Consider the following 26,259-nt stretch of genomic DNA (forward strand, 5'->3'; position numbering starts at 1 on the left):
AACATTCATTTTATTTCCTTTTAATGTACTTTTCTCAGGCTACTGCCATGTTCTGCTGTTATACAATTTTTCTTTCTTTTGGTTTTTCAATTTACTAATCTCCTTTCAAGCCATTGCTTTTTATAGTCCTGTTTAGATTCCATTTCTGCAAATAACTCTTCCTTCTGAGATTCTTCCAAAGTTTTGTTTTTGCTTTTTTGTTTCGTTTTGTTTTTTCATCTAGACCTCAATTAAGGGATTACAGGATCGTAAAAAAAAAGAGAGTTTATATAATCACTAAAGGGACATGGTGGCTCAGTGGCTAAGACGCTGAGCTTGTTGATCAGAAAGGTTGGCAGTTCGGCGGTTCAAATCCCTAGTGCCACCTAATGGAATGAGCTCCCGTTACTTGTCCCAGCTACTGCCAACCTAGTAGTTCGAAATCATGTAAAAATGCAAGTAGAAAAATAGGGACCAGTTTGGTGGGAAGGTAACAGTGTTCTGTGCGACTTCGGCGTTTAGTCATGCACGGCGACATCTTCAGACCGTGCTGGCTTTTCAGCTTTGAAACAGAGATGAGCACCGCCCCCTAGAGTTGGGAACAACTAGCACATATGTGTAATGGGAGCCTTTACCTTGATAATCACTAAGGCCCTATTGTTTTTCCCCTTCTCACTGTTTGCCCATGAGTTGATGGCCATATTTTCCCATCATTTAGACTAGGATTTTCCCTAACTACTTGCAGCGTTTTTACCTGGCTCTACAAAAGATTCCCAAATACCTATAAATTTGCTAGATTTTGCACGGTTGTTCTACTTATGAATTCATGAGTTGAATATCTTCTTGGTAGTACCTTCCCCTTTATTTTAATTATCACACATTTATCAACTCTAATTGGCATTGCAATATCACCACTAAGTATCTGAACAGTGTTTACTAATGATTCCCACATGGCTTTTGACTTAATGTGTAATTTTAAATCATCCATGTTTTAAAACTGAATATTATTTTAAACGGTTGCAAAACTGATGGTTATGTTTTGCGTTACTTAGCACTCCTATCAATGGTATCATTGCCAAATTGAAATATTCTTCTTTTTTTATTCTGAGTAGACATAATCTATCATTATTAGGCATTTACTTTGTCTTCCATGCTTTTATTATTGTTTCTATAAAATCTCAGATATTTTGATTGATACCAAGCATTTCCAAATTTTTTAGGATCCAGCTATCTAGAAGGGAATCATATCTTCTGTTTCAATTCTTCTGGATCTTTGATTCCAATATTATATTGTGGGTTTTTTTTTTATAGCTATAGCTTCACTTGTTCCTCTTTTCCATTTTTCTAAGTTTTACATTTTTCAAAATGCTAAGGTTTTCCTGCAGATTGTTTACTGTCAATTCTAAATTAGTTTTCCATTTGGGTTTACCATCCCTAATTTGCTTTTGTTTCTTAATTTCATGTCCACATTCTTTGGGTGATAATATAAGCAGCAGCATATATCAAGCTGTTCTATTTTATCAGGTGTTCATAATGAAATGGTTTCCAATACTTTGTTTATGAAGACTCTTCAATAAGGTTCTTCTAGTTGTTGGCAAGAAATCTCATTCTTGTTATTAGTTCCAATATTTTAATGACTTTTTCAGCTTTCCAGTTTGTTCTGGCTTCTTGTGCCTGTGAATTGTTACATTTTCTTTCCTAATTTTTTTTTTTCTATTTCCACTCATAGATTGAAGTACCCACTATCATGCATCTGTAGCTCTTCTGGTGTCAGTCTTCAAAAACCATGAAAAACACATTGTGATTCTTCCAAACAGATTTCTTTATTGTTCCTCAGACATAGACAGAATCTTGCCAAACTAAAGCAAACTATCACCCCCAATAAACCATAATGTATAATGTGGGAAGTATCAGGAAGGAGCCATCTTCAGCCTTTTTCTCTCACACAAACTATCTGAACTGAATTGTCTCTTGCTCTTTCTGGAATGCACTCCCTTCCTCTTGGGAATCCAGACTACATTCCATCACATCAGGTTTTTCCAACTACCTTTTGATTCACATCCCAATCCTTCTAAATCAGCTTTTGCTAAGAGTTGTTGAACTCATACCCTCTTTCCCTGAAAATAAGACCTCCCTGGATAATAAGCCCAATCGGGCTTTTGAGTGCATGCGCTAAAATAATTCCTCCCAAAAAAATAAGCCCTCCCCAAAAATATTGCAACACAGCAGCAGCCACAAGGTGACCACACTTGCTGCCTCCTACACCTCAAAAATAATAAGACCTCCCCGAAAATAAGGCTAAGTGCTTTTTTGGGGGGTCCAAAGAAAATAAGACCCTGTCTTATTTTCGGGGAAACACAATAGTTTGTCAGTGCACTCTTCAATGATGACTGAATCAAGGTTTTTTTTCCATTCCAAATCTAGAACATCCATTTTTGAAATCCCCTTGCTGAGTGGTTGGATTCAAAATAGTATTGCTCCAAACAGGATTGTTTCATCCTCTTTTGAACAATAAGATTTCCATTTTTGCTTGTTTTCCAGATGCTTTGCAGTTCCTTGCCCTAATTGATTAGAGGAAATCATGTCCTGTATCCCATTTATGACCTGATGCCCAATAGCTATCATATCAGATGCAGTCCTGGTTGACCAGTAAAAAGCAATCACATTTGCAAGATTCTGTTACTATAGCCAATATCAATAAGTTTGGGCCTTCTTTGGTTTGGTCTACCAAAGAATAGCTCTCAACATAAATGGGACACAAAAACTTCTCACCTAACTAGATGGCATCCCCTCACAAGTGAATTTGATGATGATGATGATGATGATGATGATGATGATCATCATCATCATCATCATCATCATCATCATCAAGATCATCAAGATCACGTGAAGTGTTAATACCACTTTATAATGCCCTGGTAAGGCCACACTTGGAATTCTGCATTCAGTTTTGGCAGGGGGTTGGACTAGAAGACCTCCAAGGTCCCTTCCAACTCTGCTATTGTATTGTATTGTATTGTATCATCATCCTACACTTCAGGGAAACATGTGCTTTGGAAATGGAACCCAGAAACACATTCCAAGATTGCTTTGAATGTGGTTATATAATGAATAGTGGGTGAAATTATCTGTTTCTGAACTTCAGAAAGAATTGCCTGCCCATTCTAGTGACAATGCAACTGGACAGAGTAGATAAGTCCTAAAAGATCTGTTATTACACACTGGTGTAATGGGACTGGGTGTTTGTTAATATGATTTATTGTGTTAGGGATTCTCCCCCCCTTTTTTTGTGTCTTCACTGAGTTGTGTTGGGGGATGCACTGAGGGAGCTCATCCAATCTCATTGTACATATGTTGTGCACTGACAATAAAGAATTATTATTATTATTGTCAGTAAATAATAACTTCCATTTTGCCACATGCCTGTTTCAAACATCTGATTAGAAAATGCATTTCGTAAGCTTGTCTATTATCTTGGAGGTTCATAGGAGACAGCAAGAAGGTACAAATGACCTCATATATGTTATGGCACCATGGTGGTTTGTAAGTGATACATAGCTCAGGTTTCATTATTCTTGGAGAAACAAAAGTCAGGAACCATCATGAATTTATCATATAGATTAGATTTAACACATACTTCCCTAGTCTCCTGGCTGTGCTTGGAGTGTCCTAATCAGATTGCAACCCAGCAGTGATGAAGACCAGCAGGCTGGTTGATTTAGAGGTTAAATTAAGATGGCAAGGATGAGCTGGGAATCACATGCGCTGGCCTTGAGAAATTACTTCTGACTTTCAAATTGCTTTCTTCCTCAAACACTTTGACCCCCTGCTACCATGTCCTAATGCAGGAAATATTTCCATATTAGAACATCAACTAACGCAATGTATTATTTTAGATCTATGTTTTAAAATATGAAATTAAAAGTGGAGGCATTTTCAAAGATTTTGTCCACATACTTGTTTGGGAAGTAATTCTATTCATTTTGGTTGTATCATTCCCCCTCCCATCTATTGAATAGAAAAAGAATTGCACTTGCAACCAAAATTAAGCTTTAAAAAAAGGTTCATGCGATATGCAGCTGTAAACATCTGCTATGGCCAAAAATGCGTACCAGTTTGTTTAGTCTCCCTTCATTTCATAATGCAACACAATTTCATATTATTTTACATTCCTTCATCTACCACACTTGGCCACTAGCAATGTGCAACCATAGAACTTTGTGACAGCAGAACACAAGGCAAGATCTACAAGCAGTTATGGAAATAACTCTTCTGCCTCATTTCAGCTCCAGCTGAGTTGGAATAATTGCCCTCTAAGTAGGGATTTCTAATGCTTAGGAGATAAATTTCCCTCCTTTGGCTAGAATTTCTGTCCCCCCCCCCCCCCACTGTGCAATCACTATGTATGAAAGCCATGCATAAAACCAGAAGGCTGACAAGTTATGATACATAGTTAAAACCTAAAAACTCAATATCGCAACTTACTGAATCTCTATTAAAATAATATATGGATTTAATTATTCAAAGATTAATAACTGTAAATTAACGTTGACAATGTAGCTTCATTGCAAGAAGAAATCAAAAAAAGAAAGTGGACCAAGGGATAAGCTACTGGAGTAGAACCATTGAAATACTGTAGGAAATTTGAATGACATTTCAGAAGACTATTTGCATGGCATGTCTTCTCATTGTTCTTTCCCATAGTATGTCACTATGTTTTATTCAATGAATCCATTTTTTAAATGTTCACACAGCTCACTAAACACTAAATAATTAGATTGGTTTGCATAACACACTTGATTTCTGTGTCCTGCCAGTATAGTCCAAAGCATTCTGACATTATGCTAAGACTCGCTCACTGTACCTTAGCCATTACCATAAAACATAGCATGGCACAGCAAATCACAACACAACACAACAACATATCATCATTTAGGATTTGCCTTATGTCAAGGCAAGGTATATGAGTTCTGTATATTAGCCCTGTTCATACAGCACTTATTTAATTAATGGTATGGGGAGTTAGCAAATAACCAAGTATAACTAATGGGGTAGGGAGGGGAGTTAAGAGGATCTGGTTACTCAATTTGAGTGGAAACGAAGAACTAGAACATATGAAAAACGGTTGCAGGAACTGGGTATGTCTAGTTTAATAGAAAGAAGGACTAGGGGAGACATGATAGCAGTCTTCCAATATCTCAGGGGTTGCCACAAAGAAAAGGGAGTCAAACTATTTTCCAAGGCACCTGAGGGTAGAACAAGAAGCAATGGGTGGAAACTACTCAAGGAGAAAAGCAACTTAGAACTGAGGAGAAACTTCCTGACAGTTAGAACAATTAATCAGTGGAACAGCTTGCCTCCAGAAGATGTGAATGCCCCAACACTGGAAGTCTTTAAGAAGATGTTGGATAGCCATTTGTCTGAAACGGTATAGGGTTTCCTGCCTAGGCAGGAGGTTGGACTAGAAGACCTCCAAGTCCCTTCCAACTCTGCTATTGTATTGTATTGTATTGTAACTATGCAAACAGGCAAAAGTGGATTGATGGAGCTTAATTCTCTCATCCAGCTGCATAAACGTAGATGAAGTTGTATGGAGTCACTCCAACTCTTATGTTCTTTTTATGCCCTCTACTTTTGGGAACCTGGGAATCTGAATGTGGATGTGACATCCTAACTACAACTGGGGTGATGCTTGATGGCAACTAGGTCAACACAAATTATTTTTTTGCTCCAGAGGGGGGGGGGGAGTGACACTTTCCCAGCTTCCTTTCCCTCATCACTATGCTTGCAGTGATGAGGGGAAAATGCCTTCAGTTTTTCTATCCTGTACAGCAAGTCATGGATGATGCGATCAGTTATGTTATGAGAACATGGCCGAAAGATTGTAGGTTCAGTAGAGGTAGTGCTCAACTTGTTTAGTGAATGTTTGAAGTTACAACGGCATTGAAAAAAATGACTTATGACCATTTTCATGCATATGACCTTTACAGCATCTCCAGGGTCATATGATTAAAATTCCGACACTTGGCAACTGAGTCATGTTTATGATGGTTGCGATCAGTGGTGAAATTCAATTTTTTTAATTACCAGTTCTGTGGGCATGGCTTGGTGGGCGTAGCAGGGGAAGGATACTGCAAAATCTCCATTCCCATCCCACTCTGGGGCCAGCCAGAGGTGGCATTTGCCGGTTCTCCAAACTACTCAACATTTCCGCTACCGGTTCTCCAGTACCTGTCAGAACCTGCTGGATTTCACCCCTGGTTGTGATCTTCTGACAGGCCATGTCAATAGGGAAGCCAGATTCACTTACCAACTGTGTTACTAACTTAGGAACTGCAGTGGTTCACTTAACAACTGTAGCAAGAAAGGTCGTTAAATGGGTCGAAACGTGCATCTCTGGAATGCCATATGGTATTAATAATTCTCCTTAAGGCAAATGGTACAAAGGGGAAAAAATTATCTGGATAAAATGGATTAATCACATCTAAATGAAGTCAGTTTGCCATTTATTTTAATACCGCATCCTAATTCACCGATGAAATGCAGCCTTCTTGTCTTTAAATGTTTTCATTTGCTAAATTGAAAAGTCTGCACATATGGACCTAATTTCCAGTAGAAGACATATGTGTGGTCTACACCGTTGGAAAAAAAAAGTGGTGGTTATAAAAATACTGGGCAAAAAGTGCATATTCTCCCCCCCCCTCTCCCTCCCTCTCTTTCTCTCTCTCCCTCTCCTTAGTTTTAGGTTGGATCTCTATTTAATGATCATCCACTCTACGTCTGTCCTGCCCTCAGATGCTTTGGAGAATAAATAGATAATAGGAGAAAATTAAAAACCCTACAGTGTGGCATACCCTGAATGCATTTAGATCAATAAAGAGTGGTGGAAATAGAAAACTTTCCTTGGTTAATAAGGGCACAGGGGATCATTCTATGTGGTAACCCCACATAGAATGTACTGCCTAGAATAAATGTAATTTTGGTATTTCCATATACTGAGCTGCTCCAAACACCCAAGCTTTTATTGGCAGAAAAATCTACAAAAGCTTTTCTCCTTGAAGCAAGAATGTTCTTCAGTGTGAAATCTTGGCTCTTGAGAGCTTTTTGCTTCTGATTTCCAGGCTGTTGGTTTCTGGGTCTGTGACTGGCACAAGGATGCCCTCTTCCCTTAGGCAGCCATTGGGGAGCAGCAAATTGGGATTTATTATCACTCTGTCCCACAAAAGGAAATCAGAAGTGTCTGGGGTCAAAGTGAAAAGGCAACAGTTCATCTTTTCCCTTTGTAGCCACCAAGTCATTGGAATTCTAGCTGGTAACTCCCGAGAAACTGATCATCCAGAAGCTGTTGGCATACAACTGCTAGCATCTCTGTCAGTAGGTTTACTTTAATGCTCTGTAAACTAGAACTTGTGATCACAAGCATACTACGGTAGTTCAGTCCCTACAATGGGTTTCAGATTGAGAAAGAATGCTCTTAAAAAGCCACCAATCTCTTTGGGGCAGGGATATAGCCATCTGTTCCTAATCATAGTGGTGCCGGAATGATGACATGTGATGTCATGACACATACTGTGCCCTTTTGTATTTGCATTGACACATCACACGCAAAGAAAAGAGCTCACATGCCATTTGCATTGCATGCATTTGATCACTTTGCCTCCCTTTAGATACCCAAGGACTGAGGATTGCTTGATGCTGTGTGATGTTGTAAAATTCCTCTTGGTAAGTTTCAGCGATTTGACTTTTGTTGATTCAAAACATCTGCCAGTTGCAGCTCATGTGCAGTGGTAGGATTCAACATTTTTTACTACCGGATCTGTGGGCGGGGCTTTGTGGGTGTGGTGTGGCTTTGTGGGCGTGGCAGGGGAAGGATACTGCAAAATCCCCATTCCCTCCCCATCCCACTAACCTGCTTTCCAGCTCCGTCCTCCTGTTCAGGGCAACAAAAGAAGATCAACGGGGAGGCTGGGAGTCAGCGGGGGTGGGGCCAGCCTATTTGGCGGTTCTCCAAACTACTCAAAATTTCCGCTACCGGTTCTCCAGAACCTGTCAGAACTGACTGAATATCACCTCAGCTCCTGAGGCTATACCACAGGCATTCTCTGGGTGGAAGAAAACCTTTCAGATGTCTGAGAAAGGATGGCTTAGCTACCTTCCCACTTACGTACACGTTCCATATATTTCACACTGTCGTGATTGAGATAACATGTTGCACTGCCGCATGATTTATTTACAAAACTTTAGTTAAATCATGGCTTAGCGCAATGTGTGAGTGCAGTCATTCTCTTTTAGCATCATCTGAAATGTCACAAATTCTCTAGAGATCCAGGATGGATTGGGGAATGGGGGGGGGGGGTTCCTTGTAAAAAAAATCTGTTAATTAATTCCAAACAAGGCTTTTATTGTCTCATCCTTTCATCTCCACAATTTTTTTTTCCTAGTAGAGAGATAATTGTGTCTTTTATTTGTAACCTTCCTGTCAGTTCCTTCCATTTTTCAGTTTAGGAAAAAATATATTAAATTGGAAGAGATGAAACAGCTGCATGGGGTCTTTTGATTCCTGGGACTAAGCCTTCTTCTCTGGAAGTACTCAGTCTAAAATTTAAAAAAATGTAATTTAAGGACTCTGACATCCCGGCAAATGCCTGAGTTTCTGGAAAAACAAGCAAAGTAGCACAAATGTGTGTGTGCTTTTGTGACATAACAGAACACTTATCTTTGGAAGTCTGTCCCAGGCTTCCTCAATCCCTTAGGTCAGTGATGGCTAGCCTTTTTGTGGTTGCGTGCCGAAAGCGTGTGTGTCCGCCTGCACCCATAATGCAATGCATGTGTGACATCCACCACCCCCGGCCCATTACACACACACTCCGCGCTCACCCCATTGATGTGTGTACGACCCCCCCCCTCCAATGTCCCATTCTGGGTCTGTAGGCCTCCCTGCAACCTCCTGGGACTGAAAACAGGCCACAAGGGTGCACTGCACCCCCTGCTCCCCCCAACCCCGTGCATGCATGCGTGACCACCCACTCCCCATCCATGCATGTGTGACCCCTCCACCCCCACACATCCACACGCATCTCCCGCATGTGCCCCACCACCCATGCATGCGCTGCAGTGACCCAAAAATCAGCTGGCTAGCGGCAGAGCTAGGCCAATGTTGGCTCATGTGCCCCCAGAGGGGCCTCTGCATGCCACCTGTGGCCCGCTTGCCGTAAGTTTACCATCACGGCCTTAGGTGATACTAGCATTGGTACATTAACATAAAGATCTGTAGTGTGTACTGAATTCAACAATATTTTCTTGATCTAGTTTTTCGGGCGGCATTTTCAGGAATATGCGTTAGCTTAAAAGCAGAGAAACAATTAATCTCTGCTAATGTATGAAGTTCTTGAACAACACTGCAAATATTCTGCTTTCTGAATGAAGTCCTTTGCCTGAACTCATTAAAAAAAATGGAAGAATAAAGTCTGTTATTTTTGGATTTCCATTCTGTGAAACATTTTGTAATGTTCAATGTTTTCTGTGTTTGAATTATTTTTGAAAGAGTAGAAATTCACAAAGGATCCAGTTTGAGTTTGTTGAATTCCCTCCTGAAATAAGGAGCTTATGACATTTGAACATTTTATTACACTGTATTGCTTTTTGTTGATTGTTCTTAGCTGCCTGAAATTTGCAGGAAAGATGGATGGCCATATAACTTTTCTAAATAAGTAAGTTTGAGATTTACTGATAGGGGATATTTTTATGTTACTTACAAGAAAACAAAAATAATGCCATCTCCACACTATTAAAATGTGCAGTTTTATTCCTGCCATATACAAATCTAACCATCTCAGGTACAATGGATAAACAGTCTAATTGTCCTAGTCCCAGTTTTGAACTGGATGCTTGTTAGTGAATCATAAGTTTTTAAGAGATACCACCTTCCTGACGTTTATCCATCTGGTTTAAAGGAAACAAACAGTGCAGTGATTTAAAATCAATTTAAAAGCAAAATAATTTAAAATCCCAGATTGAGGGGACTCTCCTCTGAAGAGGCGTGATTACTTTTCAGTCGCTCAAATTTTAAAATTACCCAGGATGTTCCATTATGAACAGATCAATAGAAGTTCCTTCCATATGCTCAAATAACTGTTGGGTAAGAAAAACACATGGTATGTGGGCAGCCCTGAGCCCACAAAGCAGCACCCCTTCTTGGGTGAGAAATTATAATTATTCTAAAGTTCTCGATGGTCTGAAGGCTATGAGTTTTCCCCTCTACAACAAAACACCAAAGCAATAGGAGTCAGAATTACACCCTCCCAATATCAATGTCAGAGCTTTCGTCTTCTTTAGCATAACTTTTTTTAAAAATGGAAACAAGTTGAGAAGATGTTGTTTTACTGGCTTCCTGCCTCATCAACTGAATAATCCATCCAAGCAGTTCAAGGCTTAGTTCACAGTAGAAGAAGAGCTGTCCTTGAAGGGAACTGGGAATGCAAAAGAAGAAATCACAGGGTTGCAAAAATGGAGACTGATGACCTATTTTAATTTTCTCGTTTGATTTGCTCTTGATCTGGTATAAGTTGGCTATGCTGGGAATGTCACTAGAAAAGGAAGCAGGGGGACGGCCGCAGAGGGCGGACAGGAAGTCGGCCATGCTGGGAAGGTCTTTGACATAGGAAAAGGGACAGACAGAAAGTCCTTCCTGGCCAAAACAAAGGGTGAAGTGATAAGTCACATGATTTGTTTGGTACGTATTTTTAGTCCTCAGTATGTCTCCCAAAACCAATTAACAACGAGTACCAGGGTACAACTGTATTTATGACTGTCATAGCATCCCTTAGTCACATGATCATCTTTTGTGCACTTTACAGCTGGCTTCCACAAGTAGAGTCAATGACATTGTAATTGCAAGGTGCAGTCATATGATGTCTCACTTAACAACCACGGCAGAAATAACACCGTTAAGTCTGTTGCAGTCCTGTGATGTCTCTCTTAATGTCTGCAACACTTAACATCAAAGTTGCTGGTCCCAATTTTGGTCATTAAGCAAGGACTGCATGCACGCCTGTATTTCAAAATTCAGTGAAAGGTTACACATCCCTGCCAGAGCCCACCCACTCAAAAGGCGAGTATTTTCCACATGTACAAAAATACACATTTATTTCAGAACATATACAATAGCCCAAAAAAAAATTACCAAGATATATTATACAATCTTGAAGCTTTTGGAAGATAACTGCATTACTTTCAATATATTATAATAAAGACACATAGAATAATTATGTAAGCTCTGCCTGCAATGCCATCACTACCACCACCACCAGCAAAATGTAATGCCATTGGAGAGCATCTTCATAAAAAGAAAAATGGGACAAATAAAAATTAATAGCCAAATGGAACATAGAATGGTGATATACATATAACTTGGACTTTTAAGTTACAAAAAAGGTCAAACGTCATCCTTTATTATTTTTTTCCCCTTTTGGTAAAGGAAGAAAATGACTGCAACTACTGAACAAGCTCCTCATAAAACTTTTAAGACATCCTTTCTTGGAGAACAATGAAATGGACCATAGGCTTCAAAAGAACAGTACAATACCAAAGCTATGAAGGCCAAGCCGATTTTAACACATTACAGCCAAATCACCATGGACACGAAACATACATTTACAATGTCCAGAATATATACGAGCTATTTTTAAAAAGTTACATAGCAAGCACGTACACAAGTGTTTGCTAAGTGTTATACAATCAAGTGTTTCTCTTAAAACGTGCCATGTGACCTTCCTAGATACCAGGAAATGTCTTTTAAAATTGCAGGAATATAGCTAAGAAAACCATTCCGCTTGTCCCTCAAATAGCTTCCTCCGTTCCCTGATGAACACGACACCTCCTGGGATATTAAAGCAATACCAAGTCAAATTGAAACAACATTCTTTGATATCCGCTGCTCAAACATAGGATTCCTCTGTAAAAAAATTCTGGTCTGTATCCTTGAATTTGGGATCGCTGCACAACTTTTTCAGCCATTCCATTTTATTAGCATCAGTTCCTTCCGGGGTTTTGGAAAAGCTATTATTTGGAGCCATTTGAAATGAGCATTCATCCTCAGCCTTGACTGAGGGCCGTGAAGAAGCACAACATTCATTTCCCAAGTTGATGTCAGCATCTTTGGGCTGCCTGCTCAATGAAGATTTATCAGTTTTGGAATCTGCTGCTTGCTGGACGGCAACTCGTGGGAAACGAGCCGTTTCATTTAACTTTCTCTCCGTGACCCACTGATGGTCAGCCCCCAAATCGGCCTCTGGCTTGGGTTTATTTTGAGACTGTGGCTTAAGACTGGGTGGTGGTGGTTTGTAAGGAAGAAACACTGTAGAATTTTCCTCTTCTTCCTCTTCCTTGCTTTGCTCTGCTAAAAGCTCCAAGGCCTTTAGCCGTTTCTCCTGGGCCTCCATGACACAAAAAGGAAGGCTAGTGAGCTGCCCAACGTCCTGAGGAGATCCGTTTCCCAAGTGCCCCGCCACAGAATTGACATCCGTGGCACAAATGTTGCCCGTTCCTTGTTGCCCCTGAGCTAAATTACTCTCAGAGGGAAATGTTGTTGACTCCAAAGTTATGTTCACGGAAGTGTTCTTTTTCTCGTCCTGCTTGGAGGCTCTTTCCCTTTTCCGTAGAGTCCAGTTTTTCATGGTGGAAGCACCGCTTTTCAACCATGTGCTGGGGTGCAGAGTGACCGGGTTTTTGTGAGGAAGCCATTCCAGGTTGTCTTTCTTAATAGGTACCAAGCTGCTGGTTTGGTTATTGTTGTCTTGGTTAGAAAAAGCGCTAACTCCAGATCCAAGGTGGACTCCTGAAAAGGGATTAAAATCAGGAGAAACCTCTCCAAATTTCCTCTGCGGCTGAGAGGCACAGTCTAGAGGAGAGGAAGCCTCGGTTGGGGTAAACACCGAATAGTCCGAAAACTGGGAAAAAGCACTATCAAGAGAGCTCATCGAAGACCCTGATGGGGACGTTCCTGGGGATGAGAGGCTAGAGCAGCTAGTCCTTGAGCAAATATTTAACCTAAGTGGTGGCGGCAGGAGGAGACGGTTAGAAACATCTTTCTTTTCACTGATACGACTTTCGGGACCATCCTTGCTGCTTACTTCTATCCCCATGACCAAATTCTGATTGATAAGTTTCTGGCCTTCTACTTGGAGAGAACGAAACTGCTCGAGATAGTCTTCATTTGTGTGGGACAGAACAGCATCGCAGCTGGCTTTGCGCACAGCACTTTCGTGAAACCCACCGAGCGGTGTAAACTTGGAGTCAAGAAGACCAATCGTGGGCTCTGAACAGCGCCTGTGCCTCCTTGAGCTCTTCAGAAGGTCTGAGATGGCCGTTGATGAATAACCTGAGGTGATGGAACACAGAGACTCGTTCTCCGAATGCTCCCGTGACGAGGATTTGTGATGGAAGCCCACAGAAATGGATACTGGCTGAGATTTGATGGGCAATTTAATCTGAGCATCTCCAGCTTCTGGCGAGTCCAAATCACAGTCGCTCAAAGTCAAAACGGAGTCTCTGCTCCTGTTCTCTTTCCCTCGTTTTTTAGAAAGGTTGTCAAATGCGGGGTCCGTGCAGTCGTTTAGTTCGTTTTCCAAACTGTCGTAGGAGGAGTCATTCAGATGAAAAGAAGAGAGATCTGCAGGAATATGAAAACGGGTGTTACCGAATTTTAAGGTTTCATCAGCTCAATCGAGAGCAAAAACACTGAATAAAACAACAGTAGACTTATTTACTACTTTACAGAGGTCAATATTGGAGCATTTGGAAGCTGCAGCTGGTGCAGGGTGGGGTGGGGGAGACTAGGCAGTTTTGGGGAGCCCAAGCATGGCCCATATACAGTAACTCCACCACTCTGCGAACTGCACTGGCTGCTGATTTGTTTCTGGGTGCAATTCAAGATGCTGGTAATTACCCTTAAAGTCGTTTATGGGATGGTTCCAGGCTACCTGGAGAACTGTCCCATCCCACTGGGATTGATCCACTCCACCATGCAAGCACAAGAGGCATGATGCAGGCCCCATCAGCCTGAGTATTCTGGCTAGTGGGCTCCAAGAAAGGGGCCTACTCTGCCACTGCACCTGTTCTCTGGAACATCTTAACCTCCCACCCACCCACCCATCCCCAAATTGAAGTCGGCTCCAACCTGGTTCTGCCAGTTGGCTTGGGGCTTCGACAGAAGGGCTTCATGTTGGGGGTGGGTTGATTGATTAACAAAGATCCCACCCACTTCTCCTCTAATCTTATTACCTCCCCTTATCTTTTCAAATAAGTTGATGTTATAGTATTGTTATTTCTATTATTATAAATTATACAGTGTTGTCTTTTAATAAGGTAAGCCACCCAGAGTTACCATGTGGCAAAGATGGGCAGCTAACAAATTTGACAAACAAACCAACCTGCATATATGCTGATCAGTTGTTGAACTAATTTTATCTATTCTTAGAGACACCCTGAGATACCTTCCAGCAGAGTGATGGCTATGTGGAAGACTCCTCAGTCACCTTCATGTGACTTGTTCCTAGGAGTCTCTTGCATTTTTGACCACAAGCTGACTAGCCCCATTGAGTGTTCTGAAACATATATTGCAATCCAGTGGTGGGATTCAAATGTTTTCACTACTAGTTCTGTGGGCGTGGCATGCCTTGGTGGGTATGGCAGGATACTGCAAAATCTCCATTTCCACCCCACTCCAGGGGAAGGATACTGTAAAATCCCCATTCCCTCCCCACCCCACCAACCTACTTTCCAGCTCCGTTCTCCTGTGCAGGGCAACAGAAGAAAATCCACCTGATCAGCTGGGACTCTGATCAGCTGTGATTCGGGAGGCAGCAAATAGAAGGGGCAGAGTCAGCCAGAGGTGGTATTTGCCAGTTCTCCAAACTACTCAAAATTTCCGCTACTGGTTCTCCAGAACCGGTCAGAACTGGCTGAATACCACCTCCGTTGCAATCCTCATTTTAAAAAATGCCAAAACAACAAGTTGTGAAAACTAGGCTAAAAAGCTAGAATATTGCAATTTCCTCCTACTATGCTTTTTTTCTCTTTAGTTTATCTTACCTGAACCATCTTCCCGGTTGTCATTTTTGGGCATAATATCTGCAAAGACCGAAGTAAGTTCTTCCCCAAAGATCCTGCAGCAATTTTCGATGAGAAACTGTACAAGGACAGAAACCTGTGAACGAAGGAATATGTTGAGATTAAGGCATGAAGGTCACCATGGAATTCAAGGTAAGTCAGAGTTTTTTACAAGACTCCAGCTTGCCTCTGCCGGCCCACCAGGTAGAAAGTTCACTTTTAACTTGTTTTATACTTTTCCTCCTTTAATGGAATTAATGTCACAGCATTTTTAGTATTAGCGTTATATGTTATGAAAAAAATGTGCAGTTATGTAAACCTTCCGAATGCCCTTTAATGACAAATCTCATCCTATATATAAAACATGTTCTTTCAAATAAAATACAATAAAATAAAACCAAGTGAGACTTCCTTCTCATTCTGCTGTTCCTTTGGCACAGAGCAGATCTTTTCCTGCAGATCCTTCCTCAGCTCGGTATTAGAACATTTTCCTTGTTATCTCTTGTCAATTATGTGCTCTCTGATTTCTATGCCAGTTCTTTTCCTCCCACACAAATCCTCCTATTGCAACCTGTTTGTTCTAGGCTGCCTCCCAATACTGGGTTGGAATCCAAAAATGTTCCACAATGATTACTGATCACATTGGCAAAAGAGGAGAAGTGTAGGAAGGTGGCTGCTCTTCATCTGTTAGTTGTTGTTAGTGGCGAAGTCGTGTCTGACCCACTGCAAACCTATGGACAACGTTCCTCCAAGCCTCCCTGTCTTCTACCATCCCCCGGAGTCCATTTAAGATCATGCCGACTGCTTCGGTGACTCCATCCAGTCACCTCATTCTCTGTTGTCCCCTTCTTCTTTTGCCCTCAGTCTTTCCCAGCATTAGGCTCTTCTCCAGTGAGTCCTTCCTTCTCATTAGGTGGCCAAAATATTTGAGTTTCGTCTTCAGGATCTGGCCTTCTAAAGAGTAGTCAGGGTTGATCTCCTCTAGGACTGACAGGTTTGATCGCCTTGATCGCCAAGGGACTCGCAAAAGTCTTCTCCAGCACTATAGTTCAAAAGCCTCAATTCTTTGGCGCTCAGCCTTTCTTATGGTCCAACTTTCACAGCCATACATTGCAACTGGGAAAACCATAGACTTGACTATACGCACTTTTGTTGGCAAGGTGGTCATCTGTTAGTACCTAGTGCAAATTCTTGTTCACCAATACTTCCACAATAGCAACTATATATATTAATATATGTGGGAAAACAGAGTATCACCTGCTTGAGAACAAGCTTAAATATCCAAGTAGATGAATAAGGAAAGGCTACGACCTTGAACCAATTCAGACTGGATGCTTAATACAGAAAAATATCTGTGACTTAACATGCACCAATGCTTGCCAGGAAGACAGAACAGTGCAATGTTGGATTGGTAGAAAAAAGTAAGCTCTTTATAGCATGAGTCGTTTTGAAGCCACATTCCATATTACTACATTAACTATGTACTGTAGAGAGCTTTCTAAAGTGCAAGAGATGCAGCTGCACTCAGAAATTGAGACCTACCGGCCTATTTCTCAAGAAAATACATAAGTGTGAGTAAATCTGCACACTCCCAACTCTTTTTTCAAAGTAGGCAATACTATCGTGTTACCCCTCCTTGGACGTGATACAGGATAATTGAGAAGGTGCTGTACTCTTCTTCTTTCTCTTCTACTGGTTCCTTAAAATATCTGAAGTGGTTCCAAGGAAAGAACCTGAGGAACTGTTGCTTACCTTCTTGGTGAATTCTCCTTCAGTCCCAGGATTTGCAGGAGCTGGAGGCCAGAGCAAGCTGGGTGCGATGCACACTGCTAAATTGAAGGCGGTCATCTGGTTGCCTTCAGACTGCTTTTGTATGCTGTGTAATACTCCAAAGAGGTAATGCAACAGCACTACATTGGCTCTTGGAAGCTGTTCCATTAGTCTAGAAACACAAAATCAAAAAGAAAGGGATTCACAACTGACTCTCAAAATTCTCCTTTTTAAAAAAAATCTGGCAAATACCACTCACTCATCACAAAATCCCCAGAACCGTAAAGCCTACAAACTTTAAATTTGGCATGTATGTTCCTCTTGGCTTCTAAGTGCTCGCTAAGAAAGGATTTGTCGAAATGCCCATCGCATCATTAGTACTTCCTATACAGTGTTATATTAACACACTCTGATGCTAAGAAGTTAGGCATTCTGCTCCCCCTCCCCACCTGAAAATAGCTCTGTTCCAACTGCCAGTTGCAACTGGGTGCTGGTGGGATTAAAGGGCTCAAGCCCATCTATTTTATTGTTGTTAGTTTTACAATAATGTCTTAATCTGCAGCAGAAACTTAGCTTAAAGTCTCTAACGAAATAATACAGTGCTTTTTTAATTACTCATTAATTTTCAAGCTTTGTGTGTCAATTTATCAAGCCCGATCATAAATTTATATTTATATATTTACTGTATCAGTTTTTTTGGAAAATATCAAGGAACAGTGGTAGGAAGCCAAACTGTAAAATATGTATGTGTGCGGGTACACACTCATACACAAACACACACACTTTAGAGTTTGGCTTCCTATCACCGTCCCTTGATATTTTCTGAAAAAACTGACAAAAGGAAATTACACAAACAATGTTACCTCTGAATGATTTTCATTTTCTGTTCATGGTTCCCTTCATCCATTAAGGAAACCCACTGATCACAGAGTTCAGAGGAGAAGATGCTTCCTGGGATGTTGCGAAGGAAATCCTTATTGAAAGGGAAGATAAACATATACATGAGCAATCATTTCAAAATATACATTAAAAAAAATGTTTGAGAGTCTACCTGTTCTATTAATTAAATGCAGAACGGAGCCTAGAATTATATGCAGAATGGAGCCTTTCACTGAATTCCAAAGAGAAGTTTCAAATCAAAGCTTAAGAGAAAGAAGGACTAGGGGAGACATGATAACAGTGTTCCAATATCTCAGGGGTTGCCACAAAGAAGAGGGAGTCAAACTATTCTCCAAGGCACCTGAGGGTAGAACAAGAAGCAATGGGTGGAAACTGATCAAGGAGAGAAGCAACTTAGAACTGAGGAGAAATTTCCTGACAGTTAGAACAATTAATCAGTGGAACAATTTGCCTCCAGAAGTTGTGAATGCCCCAACACTGGAAGTCTTTAAGAAGATGTTGGATAGCCATTTGTCTGAAACGGTATAGGGTTTCCTGCCTAGGCAGGAGGTTGGACTAGAAGACCTCCAAGGTCCCTTCCAACTCTACTATTGTATTGTATTGTATTGTATTAAATATTTGGAGGATTCGATGATTAGGAAGATCAATGGGTTACAGAAACATCTCAGCACTAGACTAATAGCCATGTTGCATGTGCTAAGTGTCTGAATTGTTTGTTAATGTTTTAAATCCCAATTTCAGGTAGTAGAGTTGGGGAAAAAACGTCCTTACGGAGTTGTCCACAGGTTCCTTGAATTAATCTGCAGAGTTCTGCATTATTTTTTTTAAAAAAGGAACAAGATAATATCTTCACATCCAGAGATAGGCAATTCCAATGGTCAAGTAATTGTTACACAGAGTGAAAGAGATTCCCATCTACCTTAAACACAGAAGCTATCACAAACACGGACTCGCAAAGTAGGTGTACATCTTCCCCTGAGTCAAGCTTCTCTTTCAGCTCCCTGCAGGATTTTGCATTTGCTGAACGTCTGAAAATACCCCGAGTAAAAGGTCCCTCTTGATAGAGAAAGCAAAGCATATCCTGTAAAAGAAATATATTAATAAGTACATGAAACATAAATTGCCAAGTGATTTTAGCAGATACCATATTCTGAGAAAGCATTTAGCAACAACAGTTTTCTCTTTCTTCACTAGCCTATTTACATACAGAAGGTTTCGGCAGTGTCCTTTCCCCAAACTGCCTCTTTCAAGTTGGCCTTCAACAGAAGACTCAACAATTGAGGTATTTGTTTTGGGGTGGGGGGAAACATTCAAGATTGCTGTTATGCTTGCAGTGAGGGCACAATTGTAGTTTTGCCTGTGCCCCAGTATGGAGAAATATGGATCAGACAAGAGTAATCGATTTCACATTAGGGCTTTTGAGTGTTGAATCTAGCTGAACAACAACAACAAAAATCAGATTTTTTGAGGAAAAAAAGTTCTGAAATTATATTATTTATCAGAAAAATGGCAAAAAGCTTGAAAATTGCAGTATAGTTTACGTAACAGATTTTCCCTTTTACATAAGTAGGCTTATCAATTCTTTACAATCCCCCCCCCCCCAAAAAAAAACACTAGCTGAGGCTGATGGTAAGATCTTGCAACACTGCAACACTCTCAGAATTCCACAATTATGGAATAATCAGTAGACGTTTGGCAGCGCTTATGAAAGGGTTAGTCACCTTGTTGTTAGTTGCGAAGTCGTGTCAGACCCATCGCGACCGCATGGAAAACGTTCCACCAGGCCTTCCTGTCCTCTACCATCCTCTGGAGTCCATTTAAGCTCCTGCCCACTGCTTCAGTGACTCCATCCAGCCACCTCATTCCCTTCTTCTTTTGCCCTCAATCTTTCCCAGCATGAGGCTCTTCTCCAGTGAGTCCTTCCTTCTCATTAGGTGGCCAAAGTATTTGAGTTTCATCTTCAGGATCTGGCCTTCTAAAGAGCAGTCAGGATTGATCTCCTCTAGGGCTGACTTCTAGGACTGACCTTAGTCAACTCCTAACCAATTGGTATGGTCTCCTCCTGCATTCTCATCCCACATATTTTTATCTTCCCAGTTTAGCCCAGGCAACTACAACCTTGAGCCTCCACAGATAATGAAATATGATTTCTCTTGATCTTGACACTACATTTCTGTTCATGATGCCTAGGATTGCATTTGCTGTTGTTAGGGGTTTTTTTGGTACCGTTGCATGATGTCATTTGCCCTGTATCAACATCAATTGGTCTGAGAGGAGTTCTTTTTCCCCCCACCTCTTTTTGATGATAGGAACATTTATCCTTCTCTAATTTTTTGGTATTACGCCATTCTTCCAGGACTTCTCAAAGATCACAGAAGGTTCTTAGTTGTAATTTCCATTTCCATTCAGTCTGGTCTTGAAAAGTACATTGATTCATGGTGACCAGATGTTCCTCAATGCCTCTTTTAGGTTCTCACTCCTTCCAAGCATCAATCCTGCTTAAATTCATTTCAGAAAACGTCCTCTTTCAGGACAATACCAAAGCAAGGTAGGAATTAAGAAGCTCTGCCTTTTCATTGTCACCTGTTACTATCTTTTAAAAATGAGGGCTCTCCTTCCATTTTCTTTCTTATTACTATTGACAAAGCCAAAATACATTTTTGTTACTCTTCAGCTTCCTTTGCAATCCCAATTTCCTTTTGCACTTCAGCCTTTCTGTCTGTGAATATTGGCTATCTGCTCTTATACCAATTTTCCATTTCCTGTATATGTCCCTTTCCACTCTTAGCTCACTCAAAAATTCCCTAGGCACCCACAATTTTCAAAGTTGTCCCATTTTTCCTTCATCGGAACAGATACAATTGCACTTCCTGTATTTTATTTTTCAAAAATTTCTAACCTAACCTCCTTATGCTTCCTTTGACCTGGACCATGGATTTCTCTCCATGACATCTTCTGTAGTTCCTTTATATGCTTCTTGAAATTGACTCTAGTTCTAATACACATTCTATCCCATCTTCCAGCTTCTCTTTCTGGGATATTTTGAATGTCAATGTGTCATGAACTCCTGAAGTTCTCACTATGTTTACTTCTTTGACCAATCTTCCTTAGGATTAACATCAGATCGATACCGTAAGAACCAATTTCCTTATTTCTTCTTCAACGTTCCTCAGCAAGACGACTGAGGAATTTGGGAGACCTTACATTCTTGTCCAAGCTGTATTTCCAATAGATGTCTTGGTAGTCGAAGTTTCCCATTATTACCATGTACAATATCTCTCCTTGAAAGCTTTGTAATCTGGTCCAGAAACATATTATTATTGACTTAGTTTGTTAGTATACAATATATCTCCAAAATAAGTATCCCCAGATTTTTGCTGTTTGCCCATTCTTTTATTCTTACCCAAATGCTCTTATTTGGACCCTCATGCTCAGATTTCTGAATCTTTCTATATGCATTAATGTAGAACACCACTTCTGCGGTATTAGAACAGACGCTTCAGTCCCTTAATGGAGAATTACCTTCACCCATCTCTTCTTCATCTTCAGGACAAAAGGAAGCATCAAAATATAAGGACACTTCTTTAAAAGGCCTGGAACTCTGTGCAACATTTTTTAATCTCTCCATACCATTCACTCAGTTTTCTTCAATCTTCTGGGAGGTTTGTCCATTTTCTGTCTCTGAGTCAGGAGATTTCCATGTGATTGAAGAATTCCTATCTTCTCTAATTAGACGCTTGGGATGGGGTGGACAGTCAAGTTTTTCTCTGACTACTTAATCTGTCCAACATCTTCTCAGTCCTTCTTTATCTATATCTATATCATCTATATCTATATATCTATATCTATATATCTATATCTATATCATCTATATCTACATCTACATCCATCTATCTATCTATCTATCTATCATCTATCTATCTATCTATCTATCTATCTATCTATCATCTATCTATCTATCTATCTATCTATCTATCTATCTATCTATCTATCATCTATCTATCTATCTATCTATCTATCTATCTATCTATCTATCTATCTATCTATCATCTATCTATCTATCTATCTATCTATCTATCTATCTATCTATCTATCATCTATCTATCGCTGGATGTGTGTATGTTCCAGCATAATTCTGGAAAGCCTTGAGTAATTTCAACTGAACTTGATACACAGATGACTTACTCTCTGGAAATAAATACTATGGGGGGTAAGATATCCCTAAAACCCCTCGGTGTGTGTGTGTTCTGTTAACATGCAGCCTGTTGTGCCTTAAAATGGCTTCTAATGTACTGCCGTAAAATGGCTTCTACTGTACAGCGCAGTGGAGTTGCCATGGTAACGGTTTCATAGTACTCCACAAGGGGGCTCCCTCTGGTAAGGGGGAAAATCCAACATTAGAAATTGTTTGTTCCCGACATTTTCCCCCTATAAATAAATATCTGGGCAACGCTGGGTTATCGGCTAGTGTTAAATAAAATCAAGGCTGGGTTATATTCAGTTTATTCTTCACATTTTCTCTTTTCTTAGAACTTTGTACTCTTTTCTGAAAATCCCTCCTTAATGGCTTGCTCATTCCTTCCCCATCTCCAAAGTCAGCTCTATTTTATTTATTTTTTTACAGATTGAATTACTATTAATGAAGTTAGGATGCACTATCTTTAAGACTTCTGGATAAACTTTTGAAGCTTAGATGTGCAAATACATCAAACCCTCTGGGTCATGCTGACTGGGGGAATTCTGGGAGTTGAAGTCTATCCATCTTACAAGTTGCTGTAGTTTAGAATGCTGCCTTAGGTGGATATTTAAGAGACTTCTGAAATGTTCAGTCTCCTCTTTCTTCCATCATCTCTTTATCATTCACATTTAGCTATTTGTGTCCCTTTTCTTTTTTAAGTATTTGGTACTTTGCTAATCTGAAATCATTCCTCACACTGATCAACAACCAAAGTAGAGTTTATGACCATATTTTTAGTTACACTTAACTTATAAGAGTTATAAGTTACAAGGTTGTTTTAAAAAAACCCTTAAATGTGATATTTTGGAAGAAACCATATGTTGAGGCATGTCTCATTTCCAAATATAGTAACTGTGGGAGTTGTGGTTTATGCACAAATTCCTGTACCCTTAAGGGGAAGATAAGCAGAATGCATATGTGTATTTAATTTGTATAAAGCAACACCAAATGGTAAATTTTTGGGAGATCTATGCGTACATTAAAACCAGTAAGGTAAATGGTGAATTTTCTTCTGCAACCATGGTTTGAAGCCACAGTTTGAAAATGTACAGTTGTATTAACTCTGATACACAAATAATGCAGAAATTGCATTTAGCATGAAGAAGAAAAAGGAACAAAGTTGATCTAAAAGGAAGGGAAATCTTCAAAGAAGCTCCTAAATTATCTTTGGCAGATGCTTTAGCCTTCACTACCTCAACAGAAAGACTACATCTAATCTAAATCATAATATTGGTTGATTATTAAGGTAATAGATATAGTGCATTGGTCGTATAATAGTAGTCCTCATAGCAAACAGCATATATTTTCTTACTATGGTCTAAAACAGGGGTCTCAAAACTTGATTTCGTTGAGGGCCGCATCAGGGTTGTGTTCGACCACAGGGGGCCCTGGTGGCCGTGGTCAGCTCAACATCAATTGTGTCGGGGGTACCTGTGGTGGCCCGAGTGCTCTGCCAGCGAAAGTGGGTTCCCGAGCTCAATTTTCGGCTGCGACAGCCTCCTGCAATCCTCTGCCAGTGAAAACGAAGCTCGGGAGGGCCACATGCAGCCCACCCAAACTCCTTTTTTGCTGGCAGAGGCATTGTGGGCCGGTACTTCGTTGTTTCCAGGGTGGCCCCACAGGCCAGATATAAGTACCCCGTGGGCCAGATCCGGCCCCCAGGCCTTGAGTTTGACACCCCTGGTCTAAAATATTAGGTACAAATACCAAGTACCTTACGTGCTCCACTATCATAGCAATGTCCATGCGTTTATCGATTGGCCAACAACGACTTTATATTTTAATGAAATGAACTGGGATCCACAAAGTCTGACGTGCTAATAAATTCGTTACTTCTATTTCTGATGCCAAACTTTCCCCCGCTCCCCAAAACAACAACAGAGTTTTTCTCTGGAAAGTCTAACGTCCTGGAAATCCGATGTTTGTGGAGTGAGAAATCTGAAAATATTTATTCCATTATAATCTTATGATAGGAGATGCGATAGTACAAATGATTACACAAAATGCCCATTTACAATTTGGGTTGCATTTTGATCTGTTTCACCAAGTGGGACCGAAGAAAGGCTCCAAACCCCTATTAATTGCTCCTTTGCTCCTCCTGCCATAATGTACAAAAATCTTCTTATTCCCTGCCTAGCAATCTATTGCCTGTGGGTGCCAATGTGTCTGCAGGAACTTTACTTGATGTTCACCATACCTTCTGCCCCACCTTTTTTTTTTTTTTTAAGATTAGCATGTCCCATAGAATGCTTTTGAGCCATACATAGGGACCCCACAGGAGATGGCAGAGCATTTGAAGGATCTAATTGGCCATCTACAAACTAGATTTCCCAAGTCTACTTTCATGTCCACAATGGTCATCTCCACAACGGCAAATAAGGATAGTTCTCGACTTAAAACAGTTTATTTAGTGACAATTCCCAGTTGCAACGGCACTTAAAAATGTCTCATGACCATTTTTCACACTTATGACCACTGTAGCATCCCCATCAGAGGTAGGTTTCTGCCGCTTTGCCCCAGATCGCACAAACCAGTAATGGCGGCAGCGGGAGGCTTCGCCCGCCCACCCGCACGCTTCTGTGCATGCGCAGACACATCATGCACATGCCCGAGTGAACCGGTAGTAAAATAAATTGAAACCCACCACTGATTCCCATGATCGTGGGATCAGAATTCAGACCCTTGGCAACTGACGCGTGTTTATGACAGTTGCAGTATCGTGTGTGTGTGTGATGGGACGTGATCACCGTTTGCAACCTTATGACAAGTAAAGTCAATGGGAAAACAAGATCCACTTAACAAACATGTTGCTAACTTAACTTAATGGCAAAATTCACTTGACAACTGTCTTGTTCAGCAACATAAATTTTGAGCTCAATTGTGGTCGTACGTCGCAGACTACTTGTATTTTCTCAATGAAGAGATTGACGGTTACATATTCTCAACAGCCCAAATGTGTTCCAGGACTACTTGGGCACATCTTTAGCCAGAGAGTTGCCATCATTCTGCTTGGGATGTCAAAGAGACTTACCAAGACGGGTTTGGGCAGATTATCATTCTCACAGATGGACGAGAGGGAGAGGCCGAACAGCTTTCCTGCTTTGGAAGATGTTGGAGATGGAACTAAATGGTCCACTGGAGCACCTGTTTCTCGCCAGAAGGCCCAGTTTATAATTGATCTTTTCCGTTTAAATGGCTTTTGGCTTAGCTCTAAAGAAAACAGGAAAGAAGGAAGAAAGTAACTGTTGCTTTTTGTTTGTTTTAGAAGAGAAGACTATTCCTGTTGTGGAAAGCCAATAATATTTGTGGTTAACGGGTTAAGATGAGGGGTATAGACCAGGGGAATCAAACTCGCGCCATCACGGTGTTGTCACGTGATGTATTGGGACTTCCCCCGCATCGCTAAACTGGATGGGGGCGGGCCCAGAGCATGATGCATCCAACCTGCGGGCCGCGAGTTTGACACCCCTGGTATAGACAATATCAATACTTGTGCATTTGATTTTTGTTTTCTAAATTAAGAATTTTCCATGTTGAATTTAATTGTATTAACGTGAAGCCCATTTCTCTATTCAGATTGTTCTGAACTTTCTTCTTTATGACATCTGCAAATCTGACCAGCATTTCTTCTCGTTATTGACCCAAATGATGAAAATATTAGAGGACCCATTCTTGTGGTCACCACCTTCAGAGAAAGCATGCACTGTTTTGGCACGTCCTACCATTCTGCAATATTATGACATCCTACCGTCCTCTGCAATAGACAACTGGACTCCACTTGTCATAGGAATCGATAATAAACCCAACAGGCATTCTGCATGACCTAGTGGGCTACCCCTACAATACTACTGGTTGAGCTGGGGGATATTTGCTGAATGAAGCTTTTTGTAAGTAGGAGCACTCACCATTCAACTGATGCTCAGTGGTCAGTCGACTTGGCTTGAGAATGAACTGACACTGAAGCTCACGGGGCAACTGTTCTATTAGGAAGGCTCCCTGAAGATCCAGAGGGCAATCCCCATCCTTTGACCCCTGTGTCTGGGGCAAAGTGTCACGAATGTGGCTCATTTTAATTCCAAAAGGATATTCATGCCCTGCTCATAAAAGAAGAAGACATTTTAATTTCCATATATGAAAAACAAGTAATATTCCAGAGACCTACCAGAATGTCACAATAATGTTTATTCTTTAAAAATGGGACTGTAATCCCTAGAATAAATGCATCCTACTCACTTGATTTCACACTGGGTTATCCCAAAGGTGCT

General features: G+C 40.6%; 1 protein-coding gene across 2 annotated transcripts in view; it reads right to left on the bottom strand.

Moving 5' to 3' along the window:
- Nucleotides 1-11,107: 11,107 nt before the first annotated feature.
- The window catches only part of ARHGAP20 (Rho GTPase activating protein 20), a 103,265-nt gene continuing 88,113 nt past the window's right edge, over nt 11,108-26,259 (bottom strand). For both annotated transcript variants that reach the window (XM_081950730.1, XM_081950729.1), the window contains exons 9-15: nt 25,900-26,088; nt 25,026-25,204; nt 18,677-18,838; nt 17,721-17,830; nt 16,840-17,029; nt 15,070-15,184; nt 11,108-13,648 (exon numbers count right to left, since the gene is read on the bottom strand). In XM_081950730.1, the coding sequence (XP_081806856.1) occupies nt 11,916-13,648; nt 15,070-15,184; nt 16,840-17,029; nt 17,721-17,830; nt 18,677-18,838; nt 25,026-25,204; nt 25,900-26,088 (2,678 nt within the window). In that variant the 3' untranslated portion in view covers nt 11,108-11,915. The remainder of the gene's footprint in view (nt 13,649-15,069; nt 15,185-16,839; nt 17,030-17,720; nt 17,831-18,676; nt 18,839-25,025; nt 25,205-25,899; nt 26,089-26,259) is intronic.

This window comes from Natrix helvetica (genome assembly GCF_964273705.1).
Source record: "Natrix helvetica genome assembly, chromosome: 4".
Lineage (NCBI taxonomy): Eukaryota > Metazoa > Chordata > Lepidosauria > Squamata > Natricidae > Natrix > Natrix helvetica.